Source organism: Megascapheus bottae, chromosome 24 (genome assembly GCF_031878675.1).
Source record: "Megascapheus bottae isolate mThoBot1 chromosome 24, mThoBot2.hap1, whole genome shotgun sequence".
NCBI classification, from domain to species: domain Eukaryota; kingdom Metazoa; phylum Chordata; class Mammalia; order Rodentia; family Geomyidae; genus Megascapheus; species Megascapheus bottae.
Genome location: NC_143532.1, coordinates 3,095,996 through 3,116,527, shown reverse-complemented (window position 1 = coordinate 3,116,527; position 20,532 = coordinate 3,095,996). Strand labels below are relative to the sequence as shown.

Below are 20,532 nucleotides of genomic sequence, written 5' to 3'. Positions count from 1 at the left end.
CAGGAGCTCATCAGGGCTGAGTGTAAGCACCAGAATCTCTACACGAGATAAGCAGGAAACCAGAGCCAGAGGGGCTGGAAGGTGGCTCCCTATTGCCCTTGAAGATGGTGGAAGAGGCCAGGAGAGCAGATGAGCTCTGGAGGCAGGGAAAGCAAGGGAAGGAGTGGATCCTCCTCCGTGAGGGGAAAGCCCTGGCCCCACCTTACTTCTATCCTGACCACTGAGAGATAGCTGTTGGGGAGATTTGAACCTTAGGACCACAATATCATCTATTAGTGTTGTCCACAGGCACTGTCTGTTGTAACTGTGACAGTGGAAATAAGAGGTAGGAAGCTAGGTGAGGATCTAGAGACAGATGTTCCAGGCAAGAAGAATGGCAGCTGACAAGGCCCTGAGGTGAGAATGGATCTGCTGTACCCCAGGATGCCAGGACAGCCAGACAGGTCCAGATTCCCCCACGGGTCACAGGTGCCGCTCGCATGCAAGGATGCTGATTTTTCTGAGTGTTCAGAGGCCTTGCCAGGAGCCACAAAGAAGACAAATGGAGTCAACCACGGAAGACACAGGGCCTAAGCCAACTAAGTCAGGACCCCATAGCAGGACTGTGCTGTGATCCAGGCCAAAATGATGTTGGCTGGGGCCAGGGAAGTAGCAGTTGAACAGGACAAGGTAGTTTAATTCTGACAATGTCTTCATAATAAAACTCCTTAGCCAGATCAAGGCTAAACATGATGTGTGCGTGTTTAATGGGAAAGTTCTTTCAATGTGACTGACTTTCCCTTCAGAAATCGACATTTTTATGTGGAAAGATAGCTCATGCAGGAGGCAAGAGTCTGAGCCGCAGGTTATCCACTCTAACGGTGTGAGCTCAAATCCAGGTTCTTCTGTACCCCAGAAGTATGTCCCTCAGCAAAAACATTAGCATTTCTGGGCCTCATTTTCCCCATCTGGGGAGTGTAGCTGTCCTGATACTGCATCACAGAGATTAGAACCGTTGAAGCTTAAAAGCACTTATAAGACCAACACCTCAGTCCGAGGAAGGGCTCAGAAAATGTTCTCACTCGAGCTTCAGAAGTCACTGGTAGAACACGTGAGGACTTCAGTACGAAGAAGAATTAGAAACCGAATGATGTAGAATCCTTCTCTTCCTGCGGGGCAAGTCTCCAGAAGAGTCGGCAAGCCAACATATAGCTCTTTCGGTCCCAGACTCGATTCGCTGGGCTCCATATCAAATGGTTGCAGGATCACCAAGCCTAACTGCGAAAGAGGAAGCAGCCTCCCTGCCATCTCTTAGGGAAGAACAGCACTGCACAGCAATTGAATATTTATCACACACCGCTCTTCTCACTGCAGTTGTTTTACTGACATAACTTCAAAACCACCAGGCCCAGGGAAACCTCAGAGTTCGGAGTCTATCAAATGTGGTTTCTTTTTTCTCGTTTTTCCCCCCTCCTTTTTCATGGTAGATCTGACACACCTTTGAACCTTCAAAGGACACAGTAATCAATGATGTGAGGAGACAGGCGACGCCACATTCACGATTGTGAAGGAGAATTTATTAATGTAAACTGCACAGCGTGGAGGAGAGGTTGGGGCTGAATTAAAATGTGAGGCTCTGTAATCTGAACAAAGAGAAGAGAGGGAAACAGAACAGCTGATGAAAGACATTTTGCTGATTTGGGCTTCACAGAAAAGAGCTCCATGAAAGAGAAATTACCACGGAAATGCGTCACCCCAACCCTGCTGTCTTAATTAAGATGGAGAGATGTGGTAGTAGAATTACCCATGAGAAGGAAGAAAATCGAAGGAACAAAGGAATTATTTGTTGTAAATATGGAGAAGAAGTCCCTTAACGAAACAATTCTGAATTTCAGTCACAGAGCCTATTTCTGAATCAGCTGGACAAAGCGATGGTGCACTTGTCATCAGCAGTGGATGTGAAGAATGGCTTTCTAATTTTACAATTTACAGCCATAACGTCAAGAGTTACTCACCGAAAACAAGGAATGCAGACAAAGGAAAAAGAATGGGAAAAGCAAGCTGGGCACTGGTGGCTCATGCCTGTAATCCTAGCCAAAAGTGCCCATGGGATTCTTACTCAAATTAATCCTTCAAAACTCAAAAGTGGAAGAGTGGCTCAGAGTGATAGAGTGCTAGCCTTGAGCAAAAGAGCTCATGAACAGCACCCAGGCTCTGAGTTCAAACCCCCATGTCGAACAACAACAAATAAATAAATGAAAAACAAGGACTTTAAATAGACCAAATGCAGAGAATGAATCCCAGCCTCAGACTGTCATCTCGGAAACAAGCCCACCCTGTTCCCTCCAGGTTACTGAGAAAGAGGAATGCCCTTCTAGGGGCTACCAGGAAACTGGGAAAACTTGCTTTAGGATCCTGTTTTCTGAGGTTATCCTAAGATTCTGCTTAGGAGCTGAATTAGAAGCACCTAGCTTTACATTTGACAGAGTCCACATGCCATCTCTCTCTGAGTCCATTCTGGAATAACCAGGTACCATGCACTGGTGTCTGAATTTCTCCTTGAGTTGGTGCATGTCCTGTCTCACCGAGGGGTGCTGTGTCTCCATGTCCACAGCTACTGCTGTCCCCTGCCAGCTAATGAGGTGACCCAGCTGCAGGGGAGTGAGGAGTGGGCATCCGCTCATTCTCCTTCCGCGCTGGTGCTGAAACCCACCAGATACTGGGTAAACACACCTTCCCCGCAGTCACTCCAGTGAATGGTACCAGTGTTTTTAGGGGGTGTCCATGAGAAAGCATCTTTGAAATAAGAAATGAGATCCATTTGCCATGCAATATTAGCATTTATTAAATAGATGCTATTAACAAATAGATAAAAAAAAAACCTGAACCTGCGTTTAAATGGGACCGAGCAGTTGAAACTAGAAGTTAATAGAAATGATCTCTAAGCTGAGCTAGAAAACAGCACGTGTAAGATATACTAGGTACCTGGTGTGTATGTGTACATGTGTGTGTACATGTGCATGTGTGTGTACATGTGCATGTGTGTGTGTGTGCATGCATGCCTTTTCTAGGTGGTAAGAAATACCCGGGATAGGGGAGGAATGGGTCAGGGAAAGGGGCATTTTCATTAGAACAGCACACAAATGAGACCATAAACCATGATGGACTGTGTCACCTTAGCGCCACTGTGGCCTGGCTCAGGGACAATAAATGAAGGAGCAGCACCTCTGACTCCCGCTGTGTGCTGACCCTGGGGCATCTGCTTTTTTGGGTGGAGTTGTGGGGTTTATCCACACATACCTTCCTGGCTCTCTGCATGACCTGTCCCCTCTCTCTGTCATTATCTCTTCCTCTTCCTTCCCCTGCTCATGGGGTACAATATGGTACTGGGCTCTGGTGTGTGCATCCAAGACTGGAGGGAAGGACCCTTAACTAGAATAGCAGATTTGCACACCACTCACAGTGGAAAGCTTGGAGCCAAGGCCTGACATCCAGTTCAGTCTCTTTTGACCCATCACAAGCCCAGAAAATGAGATCCCCGGTGAATCTGCAATGACTGACCAGAAGTGCTGCATCAGTCCTGCAACTGGCTCTCCCAGCATCCTGTGCTGTGCGGTGTCCTGCAGCCATGATATGCGGAGGTGGCATCGCCCTCGGTGGTGACCTTCCCTTTGCACCCCAGCTTCCCCAGTCCCTGACTGGGATTTCCTGAGATGCGCCCCAAGCTGTCTGCTCCCCGGGTTTGCTTGTGTGGGGGGTGTCAAGGTCCCACGTGTGATTCTGCTGACCTGAGGGCTCTGGTGCAAAGACAGCAGTGGTCAAGGAGCTGCCCAGGTCAGCTTGGGCAGAGCCGGCGATGATGCTAGCAGAAACAGATTTCAGGTAGAATCGAGGAGCTTGACAGAGCCTTGAGGATGCATATGGCAGAACCACAGGAACCAGTCCTTCGACATGGCTAACTCACTAACAGCTGAGTCAAAGAGAGACGGGAAATGTTACGACTCTGGTGGGGATGGGCAGGGAGAGAGGACTTGGGGCTCAGTGGTGGGCATGTAGAGTCTGAGGTGCTGTGGTCAGCATGCGTCATTCACTTGGACATTTCCGTGGGGAAAGCACAGGGCTAACACCTCATAAATCCCCATTGATTCACAGAGAACAGCTCCCCCACGGATGGGCTTTCTAGTGGGGACTCCTCCCAGGCTGCACACTCGTGAACTCATAAAGAGCGTGGGTCCTGGGGCCCGTTCTCGCCTCTGCCCCACTTAGATCCGTCCAGCTGGGGACACAGGAGGACCTGTCCATTAGGACAACCAGCCAGGCTGCGTGACACTGCAAGCTGCCTCCAGGTATTCCAAAGTTGCTGCTTCCCATGAATATTTTATCCCTGCCAGTGTGGGTAGAGGGAGATTGTGCCCATTATACCCCACCACCAGCACCCATGACTGAGCGAACTTCCGGCCAAAGAATGTGAGCATGTTTAAAACATTCTTCTCCTCCAGTGACCCTCGGGGGCTCTGAGTTGCGCAGCTGTTGCTCCCGCTTAGCTTTGTGACGTATTTCGGAAGCAACTGTGTCTTGGACGTGTCATTTGGCAAATTTTCTTTCAAAGCTTGTGCCTTGGGCTTATTTCTTAACTAGCAGTTGAAACATGGAAAAAATCGACAGATTAGCTAAGACAGTAGAACATACAGGGTCATTATATGTCGCTGCTGTACTTGTATCTTATTTTTAAGATTAACTTCCCAAACATGGGGCTGGATAAGTGTAACAAGTTGCCGAAGACGATGTGATCTTGAGGACTGGCTCCCCAGCTCTAGCACGGGGAAACTCAAACACAAGGTCAGACCCCAGGACTCTGCTTAAGACCTGGCAGAGGCCTCTCACGGCCCCGAGGTTCAGAATATCAGAGAGGAGGAAGGTATCCAGCCTCCAGAATACTGGGAAAATAAATCATCAGAAAAGAATTGAGCATCTAGGCTCTCCAGCCTCTCAAGTTTGCAGCAGAAAGTTGGCTCATTTATTGATTGTCCCTTCCTCAAGCTGGGAAACTTCAGCCCCAGGAAGAGATGTAGCCAACTTTAAATCTCACCTCAGGACCAGCAAAGCCGGCTGAACCACACCGTTGATTGCAGGAGAAATGTAAACAGGATGGCCCCGAACCTTCCGCCTGGAGACTTCCAGTCATGAAGAGCTCAGCTGCCGGAATGGAGCACGTGATAGACTGGCTTTTGCCACTCCCTTCATTAGAAGAAATTTCTAGATAGTTAAGCTGACCCCTCCCCCAACACACACACATACACACATGCATGCACACCCCCCTCCTGCAGCCCACAGAGCTACTTTGCTGGCCACCCCCCCAAATGTGAGAATTACACTTCTTGCACTCACACTAACTAGGTTCAGGAACTCATCCAGACCTTTCTAAAGTGGTGGCCGGCCGCAGCTCTGGGACATGCTCAGCCCCGGACTGGGACCCCAGGACAACAGCTGCTCTAGACATAAATCACAAAGACAGAAAGCACAGACTATGTCTACAGAGTCAAGGTCACAGGCAAATCCTTGCTGCGGTTCCTCTCAGTGGTGGGGTGGGGGGGGAAGAAGGCTGCTGCACCCATCTGCATTTGTGCCAGGCCATCCATGGTGAGCATAGAGTCCAGGACACAAGGACAGCGCCACCATTATCATCTCTACCCCTCCTCCTTCCAGAAGCTGCTGCAGGGGCTCGAGACCCTGCTTTCTTAGAGGCCTCAAGTCCAGGTTGGCTCCTCTGGGCTTGTTACCTCACACGTGGGGGGCTGTGAGAGCTGGGGTGTGGACTGGCACCACGGGCTTCGGTACTGCTGAGCCAAGGGAGCAGCAGGACAAGCATGGAACCCAGGGCCCCGGCCCACACCCGTCCTTGTGAGGATGGAAGCTTTACCCCTCCGAGGGAGAGGTTGTGGACACATACACAAGCTCTTTGTCACAAACAAAGAAGCTTATTAAGAGCACAATGAGCTTGTTCATGAATTTGAACACATCACACGCACGGGGCCTTGGGTGGCTGTGCTGCCGAGCGAGGTCTCACGTCCCCATGGACCTTACTGCTCCTCAGAGCAGCCACTCCTCTGAGGCTCCTGTGCTTCATTTTTTACTGGAAATGAGATTTGTGCATTGCACATATTTTCTGTGTTTTCCATTCTCTTGCTGTCCCCCTAATAAACCCGCCGAGTCTTCACCGAGGTGGTGCATCGGTTTCGTATAAATAGAATCCACTCTATTTTCTTGTTTGCTGTTCTACCCTCTTGCTGTGCTGAGTTTTGCTTCTCTGGCATGTGTTTTGCCCTGCTTTGTGTTGATTGTTTGATTTTTGCTTATTTTCTTTCGTCCGTCTTATTCTTTCTTTCACTGTTCTGTATAGATTGCAGTTTTCTGTCTTTATATATTGACTAGATTGTCTTTCTAGATATCCTTTAGTCTCGTTAATTAAGATCTTTATATTTTTTCTATATTCAATATAGAGCATGGAAGATAGAATGCGTCCAGTAGGCGATTTCTCTCTTCCTCTCGTACTTTATCCTCTACATTCCTCTCCGCTAACTCTGTGACTCAGAGCATCTCCTACATAAGCTCCCTGAAGTTTCTTCACTCCTTAAGGAGGAGCATGATTTGTTCGGGGAGTCGGTTGCAAATCTCTCAGTAATAGACACCTGCACGCTCATGGCACCCTGGCCACCATGGACTCATTACCTGGCTGCAGAGCTGGCACCTGTGGAAGCCTGGGTGGGGAGTGCAGGCCCTGAGTGTGTTCTTCTCAACGGCTGGTTGCGAATGGCCTCAGAATCTCCCCACCAAGGGGCCCACGTTTAACCTCACCCTTCTTGAACAGTGTACTGAACACAGTACACTGTCACTCTTGGCTTTGCACATGGTGTCTCAGTAAACATGGTTCTGCATACAGTCCGCTTCTTCTTCTGCGTTTAGCACTTGGACGTGTTCCTAGAGTGAAATCATGGAGTTATGGGGTACACACATTTGTGAGACTCTTGATAAATCAGCAGGGCCAATTGATTTCCACAAGGGAGTTATCCATTTAGACTCCTGGAAAAATCAGGAGAATGAGGATTTATAAAAAGGGTTTAGGGCTTTATTTACTGTTTGACTTTCCTGTGTATGTCTTCCTTTAAAACTGTCATGTATTCTCTCTCTTCCTCCCTTATTTCTTCCCCCCCCTCTCTCTCTCTCTGTCTCTCTCGCCTTCCCCTCTTCCTCCACCTCCTGTACCTCCTCCTCCTCCTCCTCCTCCTCCTCCTCTTCCTCCTCCTCCTCCTCCATCTTCTCCTCTCCTTCTCCCTCTGTCCCTCTCCCTCCTTCTCTATTTTTATGGGGCCAGGAGCTGGTGATGACATGAAATTATTGTTTACCACATGATTTTCATAGGAGTTCTTTTTGTCTGAAGTGTAAGATTTTGCTTCTGATGGTACAGAAGATATCAATCAGTATGTGGTATGGAGTTACATTTGAAAGCGACTTGTAATTCTTTTCAGCATCCTAATTAGATCAGGGAATAAAATTAACCTCACCCCGGAGCTAATTCCCCTTTAGTGAACCCCTCCCCCAACACCCTTATCATCTCCCTTTAGAAAAAGAAGGGAATTATTATTCACAGGCAACAGTTCCTAGCATGAACTCTAATAATACTGTTTGGTCTCTAGTATTTTATGTTTTATTTCCTTCTTTCTGTGTCACATGAGAGTAGCACTTTATAGGAGACAGTGACAGGATATCTCCTCTTGCACACAGTTTCTTAGTTAAGAAGATGAGTTCTTGGTTTGGGAAATCTCCTAATGGTAGTTGAACTTGGGACCAGGCACCTGATTGCCCACCCCTCACGGTGCGTCTTTCTAGGGAGACGTGGGCTCCATGTCTCCCTGGGTGCCTGGCATGGCTCAGGACTCAGTGACTCTTCTCTCCTCCCTGCCCGCTTGCCCTTAGCCACAGATATGGAATTTTCCTGTTCTCAAGTTCTCTGGGTTCCTCCCCAGGTGCTTATTTGGTAGATTAACAATGGTTACACGGGGCACAGACGGAGGCATAAATCCAGAGTGATACGGGGTGTAGACTTGACTCTGAAGTCGGAATTAAATAGTCATCGTGAATCACGATGCCAGATTCAGTATGACGCCAACGATGCAGGTGGCAAAGCTAATGAGGTTTGATAGAATAAACTTGACAATGTCCAAACAGCTGTTTTCTTTTACGACAAAGAACCTGTCTCTTGGTTAGTCTGATACACCCTTTCTGCGGGGGATTTTAACGAACTTGTTTTTTTTTCTCCTTTAGGATATATTTAAATTTGCAAGGACCTCTCCTGTCCCAAGACAAAAGAGATCCATCGTGGTATCTCCCATTTTAATTCCGGAGAATCAGAGACAGCCTTTCCCAAGGGATGTTGGCAAGGTAAGCCAGACAAATAACAAATGACAAACGCACATTTTCATGAAAGGACAAGCCTGCGTGGGGCAAGCTAGCTGTTTCCATGCCTGTGTGAAAGGCCTACTTGATAAGAGGGCAAAATGATTTAGAGTGGAAAAGAATTTGAAATGCTCATAAAAACAGAAATGTGAGAGAAAAAACCCTCCACCAGCCTTGAGTATTACCATTTGGAGACATACATGGTAGATCTGTTCTGGAATGTCTGTTAAGAACAGGATGCACTGGGATTGCGGAGGTAGAGGTCTGAGGGTTATCTCCTCATTTTGTCTTGGTCCACACGTAGTCAGGGAGCACCACTGGGCCAACTGTAAAATCTAAGTTTGATCGTGAGAAGTCAGCCATACGGCCTCGATCCAGAAACGCCATCAGATGAATCAGAGCAATCCCTTTTCTGGGAAGTGATGGCCGCTGGCCACCTTCTTAACGTTGTGATGTTGATTTAAAGCAGAAAAAACAAATCAACAAACTGGACTTGATGATCGAATTGGCTGTTAGAAGAGAGCCATCAATCAGGCAGCACGCCGTCTATGAAAGGGACGGGTGAGCCACTAAGCTGGGCAGACGGTGTCGATGTCCTCCAGAGAAGAGGCTGTCCCAGGGATAACCCAGGCATGGGTCACTCCAAAGTCACTTGCTTTCCAGACTTAACCCAGAGGGGATGTGTTTGAAGTCAAGCCTCGGGCAAATTAGACCCCCTCAGATGAGTGGCTACAAATGTCCTGCTTTTCTGGAAAACTGGCCCATGCGGGGTCATTTGACTGCCTGACCCTTGGAACAAGTGACCCCGTGCCGCTTTGGTTTGGTCCAGTCTGTGGAGCAAGTGCTGAGTCCAAACCAGAGGCTGCCTGTAAACATTCTGTAACACTTGTTAGCACATTCTGTCCTGAGGCAACATGGAGACTCAACTGGTAACTGGTTTGTTATTTTTCATTGAACCTAACATTTGAACACTGGCAGTTCGTTGAGTAAATTATCTTAAAGTACCGGGTACTATCGGTCTATTAATTCATTCATTAAGCAGACATGGAATGTGCGTTACATGCGTGTTAGAAGCTTCAGACTGGTAAATAATAGCTGTAACGAGTAGACAATAGAGCTCGACGAGGAGCTCTATTTTCCCCAATGCGTTCTAATGAGGAGAAGGATATTTCCATAAGTATATAAACAAGGAAATTACAGAGTGTGGCAAAATGTTGTGGAAATGCAGAAAGATAGCAATGTGAGGAAAAGAGCAAATGGCAGGACTGGGGGCCAGAGGGAGGAAGAGGGTCTGAGGCTGGCTGGGGTCTGGGTGTGACAGCTGGCAGGAGGGGGAAAGATGGAGAGCACCTGTGGACACGCCCTGCGGGGCAAGCAGGGAGAGGGCTGAAGAGGAGGCCATCGGCCTGGACGTGGCCCACCTAGAAGGTGGGTTAGGAGCTCAGATTTCACTGTTGGCAGCAAGAAGGTCCAGGAGCGGGGTAAGGGAGCCAGGATTTGCCTCTGGGTGCCTTGCAGAGATGCAGGAACCAAGTGCGAGCAGAGGAGATTCACTAAGAGGTGTTGTAGTGGCCTGAATGTCACGAGAGTGGCTTGGCCTGCTAGATCTATTTCTGTTGGAAACTAGAAGTGATCATAATCCAATATCCCGCTAATTACAATACATATAATTTTGCACTACCACTGTGTGGAAGATTTCTTCTTAAGGCAAAAATCTTCCTGGGAGTCCAGTAGATAACATAAAGCAAAACACAGCTGTCCCCAAGGGGCCGAGGCAGGATGGGCAGGCAGGTCTAATTTTCCTGAGCCCACAGAGGCAGGTCGAAGCAGACAGAATCCTTGATCTGACAGGATCACAGAGGAGGGGAGTATCAGTCCCTATGTACCATGCTAAGCTCTTTCCATTTCTTCCTATGAATTCTCATGTCGACAGCCCCACGAGGCTTCCACTGCGCTAAGGAGGGACGCAATGCCCATGAGACCTCATGACACTGCGGGGAGAAATGCGGTGCCCCTCCTTGAGGCTTTAGAGTGTGGGTGCCTAGCCAGCAGGTGCAGGGGTTACAGGGGGTTCTGTCAACAGCTGTACAATAGGTATGTGATAGATGATAAAGGAAATGTATTAAAATGCTGTCGGTAGCATCTAGTTGCATAGTTGTCTATATCGGTGTTTGCTGCAAAATTTTTGCAATTTTTCCTGTGCATTTGGAAATTTTCCAGAAAATTATTAGAGGAAAAATTCACTTCAGCTGAACTGAAGATTGCCATATTTGTTAGTAGAGTTAGCATGGTGGCATACACATGCACAAACACATACATATTTTGTCTTACATGTCAAGCGGTGACTAGAGAATAAGTGTTCAATCTTGGCGTTCTTTCCTTCCATTGCCTTTTACCAGATACATTCCCTTTAGAGAAACACTTTCCATCTATTGGAAGATATAAATACAGAAAGCAAGGTCCTGAGAGGAGGGAGCAAACCCCCCCCACACACACACCATGGCCTTGTAAGTAGAAACTGCTGTCCACAGGAAAGCCAAGAAGCCAGCTCTGGCATTAGATAAAGTCTGGTTGATATATAATTCATATGCCTGCCCAATAATTAATTAGGCAATAACTAGCCAGATAACTAGAATATCCTAAGAGAGAATCATGTTAGAGCACTGATATTCTGTTTTAACTTGCATGCCTGCATAGGCAGCTGGAGGAGAGTGCTCGGGTAAGGTGAACTCACAAACTTCTGGGAGATGCCTCAAGAACAGTCAGCCACAGGAAAATGAGTTTGCATGCTTGTTTGTGGCTCTTTCCTAGAAAATTCTGCACATCCTAAGGAAGGGTGTGCCACCAACCCACCACCTCACACCTCGTACTGAGTTCTAGAGAGAAAGGGAGACTGGGGCCCCGTGTCCTGGAGAGATGTTCTGTTCCCACCTTGTACACTTCCCCACCCCTATCAAAGTGAAATCACTCAAAGTGCAATGATTTCAAAATTTTGGCCATAAATAATAACTCAGTTGTTCCAACTTCAGCTGATAAATGTTTCATGGCATCTTTAGTGCTTTGTGGGTTCTCAGGCTCTATTGACTGAGATCAGGGGATAGAAGTCTGTGCGGTAGCACAGGGGTCTTTGGAGATGTATTTTATTCTGTTTTATATTAAGTTTGAAAGACAAGTCATTTATGAAGTGCTTATTAGAGATTCTGCTTTCATCACAAACCCTTTTCATCAAAACCAATGAGAGCACATTTTACTGAAAATCCTGTTTTTATACCCCCATAAATTGGCAGAATAGGCATTTGCAAGGACATCTTTAACCCAGGATGGAAGAAATATGTAATTGGACCATGTGCAGTTTCTAAAGGGAATCAACATAGATCATTAGAACAAATTGTGAAAATCACTCAGCCAGGACTGGGCTTTGATTGTGTCATGGACGTGAGTCCGACTTGAGGATAATTACAGCAGTCCTGAAATATCCCACCAAGGCCTGGGCGTATGGCTTGTCAGAGCTATCCCCATGCCCGGGGGCCTCCCCTCCCCCATTTATGCCCTCCTAGGCAAGTAGGTGCCAGAGCGTCTGGTGGCCTCAGAGTAGAATTTATTTTGTTCCATTGAATAATCATTTGCTCCCCTAGGAGAACTAACTCATGGGTGTCCAGCTGATTCCTCAAGAGCTAGAGGAACAGCTGATTTCCAGTGTCTAGCGTCTTGCCTCCCACCATCCTACTAAAGTGCAGAACGCGTGCCTGGATCCGTCCTGTCTCCTGATCTGCATAATTACAATCAGCCTTTTGCCACCTTGAAATGCTTTACGCAATGCCCTCTGTTCAAGTCCACATGTGTTCTCCTCTAAAATTTGCATCTACTTAATTCCCTCCTTTTGGGACAACTAGTTGTTTTATTCAATGAGTAAAATTTACCACCCTGGGCTAGAGAATAGGACAGAAATTAGAATACAGGGGATAGAAGATGCCCTGAGGCTCAATGCTCAAAAATTCTCCTTGAAAAGAACATCAGAGTTTGTTTCTACATGCAGGTTTTACATATGCCTTTCTTATCTCCGTGTCTTTGAACTCTTTCCTCTGCCTGGACACCCTCCTTTCTTGACCCCAGAGGTGCTGTGCTGACAATCTCGGGTGCCCCAGCTCAGTTGAACATTGAAATCCTCCCAGGGAATTCTGTGTCTACACTGGGCCACGACTGTATGCACGAACCACGTGTGCCCAGGGCACCTGAGTGAGAAGCAGGAACTGTGCATTTATTTTCATTTGAACTTGAAGACTAAGACACCATTCAGTCACTCACTGAGGTAACTGAGCAGGTAACTCTACTTCTCCCCCATAATTGGGTTTTGTTGGTTTTGTTTCAGACTGTCTTTGATTGGCATGCATTGGTTTACCCGCGGGTGTGTCATGACACTCCCCACACGCCCATCTCCCCACGTGCCCACAGCATAGCCCAGAACCCCGTCCCCTCGATCACTGCCCCTCAATGTACATAGATGACATTGGTTAACAATTCTAAAAGAATTTTCAACAGGCTTTATTGTTCTACTGGCCTCTATTCAAATAAGGTACCTGGACCACATCCATCCTCATCCATCCTCTCTGTCGTTTGTCCTCCCCACTTCCACCGCCACCCACTCCCCAAACAGAGCCTATCTCACTTTCCTGACATTCCTTTTATGGTTTCGAGTGTATTCATTGCACCAAGGGGTTTCGCCATGGCATTTCAGACGTGAATATATTACATCTTAATCAGAGTAATCCTCTCTCATGCTTTCTCGTTCTCCATTCGCCATCCCCTGCTGAGCAGCAGCTTTCATTGTGATTGTTCTTGCCACCGATAGCCAACCCGTGGAATCAGCTGAGGTGCCCACCAACAGAGGAATAAAGAAAATACGGGACATACAGACCATAGGCTCTCACCCAGCCCCGTTAGCGAAGGTGTATCATTTGCAGGAAACTGGATAGGGCTGTAGATCATCATGCTGAGCGAGATAAGTCAAGTTCAAAAAGCCAAGCCCTGTGTTCTCACTCATCCATGAAAGACAGGCCTAAAGAACATACATATTCCTGAGCACGGATATGTGTATTCAGGTTTAACTTAAGTGTAGAGCATGTCTTTTTGCTGGGGAAAATAGAGGATCACTGTTCAAAGCCAATCCAGGCAGAGACGTTCCTGAGAACTTTTCAACCTATAGCGTCCTGTGCTGGCCATCTAAACCACAGGAGACTGGAGTGGAAGGGTCCATCTCACCTTGTTTTCCTGGCTAGTGTGGGTTTTCCCCAGCTGGGAGCCATTGAGGTCAGCCTAAAACATCTTTCTGATTGAATCTCCTGCATAAAATTTTTGTTGTGTCTCTTTTATATGTTACTTATTCCTCTTCGATGACACTCCGTGTGTTTTGAGCAGCTATTTAATTCCTCCTGCGCTTTTCTTACCACCCTATGAACTGGAACTTATCAAATGTAGTGGTTTGATACCACTACCCATCACGCTTACCCCACAGTGAGGACTAGAATACCCTTTGCCTTGAATTCCAGCCATATTTATGGCTGCTTGGGTATGCATTCGTTGGTTACTGATTAATTTAAGTGATCATAGTCTGGTTTGTTGTTAGTAGAATGGAATTAACAGACCGTTATATGATCAGTCTGGATATTTCCAACAAATTTTAATTTTCTACAATGGCAATGAGGCCACCAGTTAAATTGCTTGGCAGTCAACCATTATGTCAGGTCATATAAGCATTCTCACAGATTGTGATAGATTTGGCATTGATGGGCTCTGCGTGTGTGTGCGTGTGTGTGTGTGTGTGTGTGTGTGAGTGAGAGAGAGAGAGAGAGAAAGAGAGAGAGAGAGAGAGAGAGAGAGAGAGAGAGAGAGAGAGAGAGAGAGAGAGAGAGAGAGACCAGGCTCACCATTCCTATGTTTCTACATTTAATCATACATGGGTTGATATTTTAATTCCAATTAAATGAAACACTCACAACTTTTACAACTCAACAGAGTCAATTCTCATTTATTTTTGCTGTCTAACAAAAGCTATCCTCACCATTAGCAAGTGTTGCCCTCCTTCTGCAAAGTTTAATTAATGATAAAATATAATTGAGTTGTTTTGGTTTTCTGCCAAGTGCATATATATGCAAAAGTGCCCTCCATGATGTACATCCAGCAAATAAAGGCGTCTGAGCCCACGGAGGAAGCCGTGTTTTTAACCCCGAGTTTATCACCCTGTCACTTCTCAATTTGGAAGTTTCCAAGGCATTATTGTTATGCACATTTGGCCTCAGACTCAATTTATATTTATATTTAATTATTCGTGAGCATTACAGGAGCTGGCATATCAGCTTAAGTTAGCAGCTTAGACTCAAAGCTGTTAAGCATTTTTTCAAGTTTGACTTCAGTCTCTCAAACCTAATGAAGTCAGGTTCTAGGCTGAACATAGCTGCTGCTGTGTGGGGTTCTCACAGTTGCTCTGGAAAACAGGCTGTGTTATAACCCATTTGCAGACGAGAAAGCTGACATGGAGAGAGACTGAATAACCCAGTTCCACGGGGATACCCCAAGATCCAGCACCCAGTCTCCTCGCTCTCAGAACAGGGACGGAGCCACGAAAGCCTACGTGAACATTCAGAGCATCTCCCCCCCTCCGCCGGCTGTGCTCAGCACACTGGTGAGGACCGCAGGAGGCTCTCCTGGTGTCCTCACGAGTTAGTACCGGTGTCCCCCATGCAGCGGAGGACACTGGGGTTCAGAAGTACGATGCACAGTAATCACATTGCTGCCTTCTGTGTCATCATAGCCAATGCCCGGTGATCTGGCTGGCTGGTGTTTCAGCGCAGCCCAGCATGGTTAAGGAACAGGCTTTCCTAGAGGAAGGGTAAGCTTAGGCACCAGGGGTGAGCCTGCGGAGAGGCATAGCCCATCGCCCCAGCCAGTGTCACCACAGGGTGCACAGGGGACTCACTGCTCCCACTTCCCTCGCGCCCAACGCTTTCAGGGAAGGGCAAGTCAAATTCCAGAGTTGTGTGCCAGCCTGAACAAAGGTATTATCTGGGTTCCAAAGCCCACCAGTGGTCTCCTACAAAACTCTGCTGCCATCTTGCCACTTTCTTGATGCAAACATCCCGGCACGGGCAATTTCAAGCTCCCAACTCAAAAAAAAAAAAAAAAAACTGAATGTTTCTCAGTTGACTATCAGGACAGAGCAGGAGTTGGAGAATGTAACCCTTCTGGGTCGGGGGGCACTGTGGAACCAGGGAGTATGCTCAGAGGACCAGAGAAGTGCCTGGCCTTCCCACCTGCTCACTGTGTCTTGGCTGCTTTCTTGTCCAGGTGGGCCTGAAGGTCTTCGTGGGGTCACTCTGCTCCCTACAACTAACCTGGTAACTGTCCAAGTGCCAACAGCAATGCAGAGTAAAAACAGGGCTCCGCCCCTCGCTCCTCCAGCTTCACCCTTGCACAAAAGCCCGTGTTAGTCTCCCAGCTGTCAATCACTGTCTCAGCTGTCCCACTCTACCTGGAACAGATGAAACACCTGTCAAGTAAGGGGAAATGAGGTGAACGCCGCAAACACGTATTTGACATCCATGCTTTGCTATGTGGAAGTCAGATGTCATGTCTTAGTTTAGCAAATCAATGGAACACAAACAGAGCAGCTCTTCCTGCGTGCTGGAGGAAGCCACAGGCTCATGGAGGCACCAGGTTTTGGTTGGTACCGTCACTGTACTTATTGTTCTTTTTTTTGTGTGTTGTGGGACTTGAACTCTGGGCTGAGCACTGTCCCTGACTCTTCAGCTCACGGCAATTGCCCTACCCCTTGGGCCACAGCACCATTTCCTGTCCATGTTGTTCAAAGAGTACAAGGAGAAACTAGACTGAAAGAAGCAAAAGGTCAACCTCAAGGTCATGAAGCCATGTCACGGCAGGATTGTCCCCACATTGAAGACATAGCTGACTGGGCTGTGGAGATAGATAGGGCTGTAGAGGAACAAACCCCGGGTGGCCTTTGCGTGGTCATTCCAGCTTGGAACTAGTGCTGGCCCACAGGTGGGACTCAAGAGAGTAGAGATGTGATGTAAAGCTGGGTCACCAGGAACAATGACGTCCAGGCAACCAGGACGTCACCACCGGTGGTGAAGAGACACAGAAACCCCCTGTTGCAGTGTCAACTGTTCCTGCCAGTGGGTGTCTCACTGCCAGTGCTGAGCTTCTGTGCTTCTCATGAAAAGTGGAGGACAGAGTAGCCAGAGGCCCATCCACCCTGAGCGAGGCAGGCAGAGGACGTCACGCTCAAGGAGGCTCCTGAGCGACAAATGTGAGTGGGTGAGGTACAGGGCGGCAACTGGAAGTGTGGCCCATGGTCTGTGGGCAGCAGAGTGTCCGGAGAGCCAGAAGGATTCATTTCCCCTGGCTGTGGGAAATGGTGGACTCCTCGCATAAAGTCAAGGACGTCCCCAGCCACGAGAAGACGGAGCCGTGTGACATCTCCTTGAGGGATGCGGATCTCATTCCACAGACAATGATGGAGGGCGTGGCCCAGGGAGGGTGAGACGATCACATTTGTGCATCAGAAAGATCAGCCTGGTTGCTAGGGTAGCACTGGAAGGATGGAAGCCATGCACAGGGAAGATGAGAATAAACTCTCCACCCGTGGGCCTGTGGGAACCACGGGGCTCCTAAGAGGGCGAGGTGGAGAGTGGAGAGAAGATGGTGCCAGGTGCCAGGCATGGGTAGGAGAAGGGGTGGCAGGAGAGGAAGCAGAGGGAGGGTCCCTCCAGCCAGGACCATCTGGGCACTGTGGGAGGCTGAAGAGTGGCCCTCAGAGGTCTGCACCCTGCAGCCTCTGCATTGCTGTATCTGAAATAAAGCTCTGAGTAGGTGGGATGGGGGTTCAGCTGGGCTGGAGGGAGCCGTGTTTTAGGGAGCGGATTCATCAGGCAGGGATGTAGAGGAGCAAGAGAGCACCCTGCCCTGCCCTTCTCTTCTGTGTCTTCCAAAGTTTGTTTTTTCTTTCTGCCAGCTCGCAAGTGCATACCATCTGTGTTCCGCGCTGGCCCTGCAGCCGCACAGTGATTCCACATGCACTTTGTGTGGTTTCTGCTTTGAATGTTATGCTCGGGGAGGGGCTGGTGTACACGACGCAGGGCTCTGTGTCGCTCAAATTTTAGTTCATTTATTTGACAACTTGAAATTTTCTCACAAGTGTTGCTTCTGTTTTGTTATTCGCAGCTGAAAGTTATTCCTAACATTTTGTGGAACAAATCTATCTTCACTTTATTCTCTAACTGCCTTTTTTTCTTATTATAAGAATGATACATGTACACCATAGAAATGTGATTTTACAAAAAAAAACCCATACATTTTAAAAGAAATAATACAAAATCCCCCTACATTTTCCTCCACTTGAGATAACAAGTGCTGACAGCTCCTGGGTTTTTATTTCTCAAATTGTGACGTGTGTATAAATCTGTGTAGGCAGATCCACAGACCCACCTGTGAGGTTCAGGTTCTGCCAGGGCAGAGCCGGGCACTGAGCCTTCCCGTGCCAGCCAGCCAGCCATTGCCAGTCCATACATGACTGGTCCTAAACACGCCTGTGACCATCTGATAAGTGCTGATTTTTTTTCTTTTCTCTCACTATGTCGGTCATCTTTCCTGTCCTCCAGCATTCTCTCTAATGCCATCCTAGAAGGCTCGTGGCCTGGAGATACACTGGTTTTGTTCTTGTAGAGTTCCAGGACCTCCTTATGTGAGTGTCTTAGACCCTGTAGGTGTGCATGCATTCCTCTGCTTCCTTTGTCATCCAAAGGATCTTACTGTTCACACTTAAATGATTACTTGGAGAAGGGTATCACTCAATTTGCTAGTGTCAGTGCAGTGCGTGCGTGTGTGTGTGTGTGTTGCCCTCAATAAAACTGGAGCTCACACAATCTGTCTTAATAGCCAAGTGGAAGCTGACAACTTGTCCTCTGTAGCCTGTTTGGGTGAGGTTCTTGTTGTTTTTACTCCCATTTGCTTCTGTCTGACTCCACCAGCTTGCCCTTCCCACCCCCTTCCTACAGGGTATAGACCCCGTCACCTCATCTTGCTGTGCTACTCCTAACCAGACCTATCCAGTCTCAGACCTGTTAAAGGGAATCATAGATGGCTAACTTTCCATCCATTCCTGCGAATGTTTAAGGAATACACTTGAAACCTTCTGCCAAGCTCTCCCCACAGCTCCTCCACTATTCTCACAGACAATCTTCTTCAGTAAAAGCAGAGCCCTTGTCAGTGTCTCCTCCCCACACGAAGCCTTGTCCACAGTACGGTGGGACTGTGGCTGGTTTTTCCCACTGCCACGCCAGCGTCTTCCATGGTCTTTTCACTTGGAAAATCAAGTGATGCCCCACCGTGGCGCCTGGGTACCTGACAACTTCTGTGTTGAAGGACAATGCAGAGATACAAAGCTCTGAAATCAAAGCACAGGCTCAATGGATGCCTTTGCAGGCAGAGTTCACGCGTGGCCTTCCTGTCCCAGCACGCGGGGATGTAGCAGAATGTGTCCCACCCGGACCAACCCGCTGCAGCCTTCTTCAGCCAGGCAGGCGGCCTGCCACCACCGTCTTGCGCGGATGTGCGTGCACCTTGTCTCTCCACCCAGGCCTTATCTTTCCAAGCTGTCTCCTCCTTGTCTTTTGGTTTCCAGCATTCCAAGTGGAATGCTTTCTAGAAGCGTTCCTTGACTCCTCAAACTAGACCAAGTCTCTCCTCACTCACCACCATCCCATCTTCAGAATTCTGACCACACTCGAGATTAAGTAGGCTCAGTGGATTGTCCTGAACCTCTCTTCTGCTGTGTTGCTAACCCCACCACTTTACCCTGAGCACCCTGTAGATATCTGCTGATCAGGCTCTCGGTAAGGGCTCGTGGAATGAATGAGTGAATGTACAAATAAACAAGTGAGTTTGCCAACAAAGGCAAACTCCTGTGGTCTCTATACAATGTGCTAGGAGGTAGTGGCAAGATGTCTTGGATGCATCCTTCCTTCCCTCTGTGTACAAGTCGAAATGCTTTCATATGCTATTCTCCACGTCAGAGTTTTTTTCTAACCTATTAATTTGGTGATTAATAAAATATTTTCCATTATTATATTACAGTAAAATGGGTAACTGATTTGATAGAGATATAGTTGAGAAAGAATCAGAAATTTAAATAAGGTAAATATGTTACTATGCATGTATTACATAGCTCATTTGACATGTAATACAAACCATGCCTTGTGTTCTACAGTAAACTTTCTATATTTAGTCCTGTGGAGAGGCAGGTTCCTTGTAGATAAATATGACAGGTACTAGGGAGAGGAAGCAGAAATGTTTCAATAAAGTTAATGGTTTACATGCCAATATTTTTATAGAGACATTTTACACGCTTGTTCCTGGTCTTTTAAAGTAAACTGAAATTAATGCACTTACTTATTAATTGAAAGGTAGCAATTTGTCATTGTGGCCATCCGAAAGGAATGGCGTTAAACTCACCGCTAACTAGGACGTGTGGCAAGATCCTCAACTTGCTTTGTGACGATGCCTGGCTCTCCGGCTCGTCCTGCACGTCCCTGGCTGACCTCCTCTCCTTCATTTCCAGACGACCTCGGCTGCCATCTGCTCTTGGCCTTTCTCTTCCTCCCTCTAATACAATGAGCTCACCCCTGTGGTTTGTGGCTTGGAGATTGCTGTGGGCTGGGAGATTGTGAGGCCTGTATGTTGCGTGGTCTAGGCCCCAAATGATGGGAGGAAGCAGAATTGCCTTTGGTTATGGGGCTGCTTGTCACTGGCTCTTTAACTCTTGGACAGATCCCTGAACCCCTGAATCATGCTCCTTGTTACATAAAGCCTTCTGAGTTCGGGAAAGGTTGAGGGGAGCTCAAAGAAGGCAGCGTGGCTGTGAATGCTGTCTTTGTACCTAGGCATGCACCTGGTTGGGCAGTCCAGGCCGCCTGTTCTTACAGTACCAGGAGCGGTGTCTCCATCTGGGAGAATGTGCCTAAGCAAGGCAAGCGTGTATTTATGAAGGATGCTGGTGTAAATGAGCCTTGCCCAAGCCGAATGCTT

General features: G+C 47.7%; 1 protein-coding gene across 1 annotated transcript in view; it reads left to right on the top strand.

Moving 5' to 3' along the window:
* Cdh13 (cadherin 13) overlaps positions 1 to 20,532 on the top strand; it is a 674,883-nt gene that overhangs the window by 337,594 nt on the left and 316,757 nt on the right. Inside the window, exon 4 of the mRNA XM_090356987.1 lies at positions 8,302 to 8,418. Coding sequence (XP_090213113.1) covers positions 8,302 to 8,418 — 117 coding nt within the window. The remainder of the gene's footprint in view (positions 1 to 8,301; positions 8,419 to 20,532) is intronic.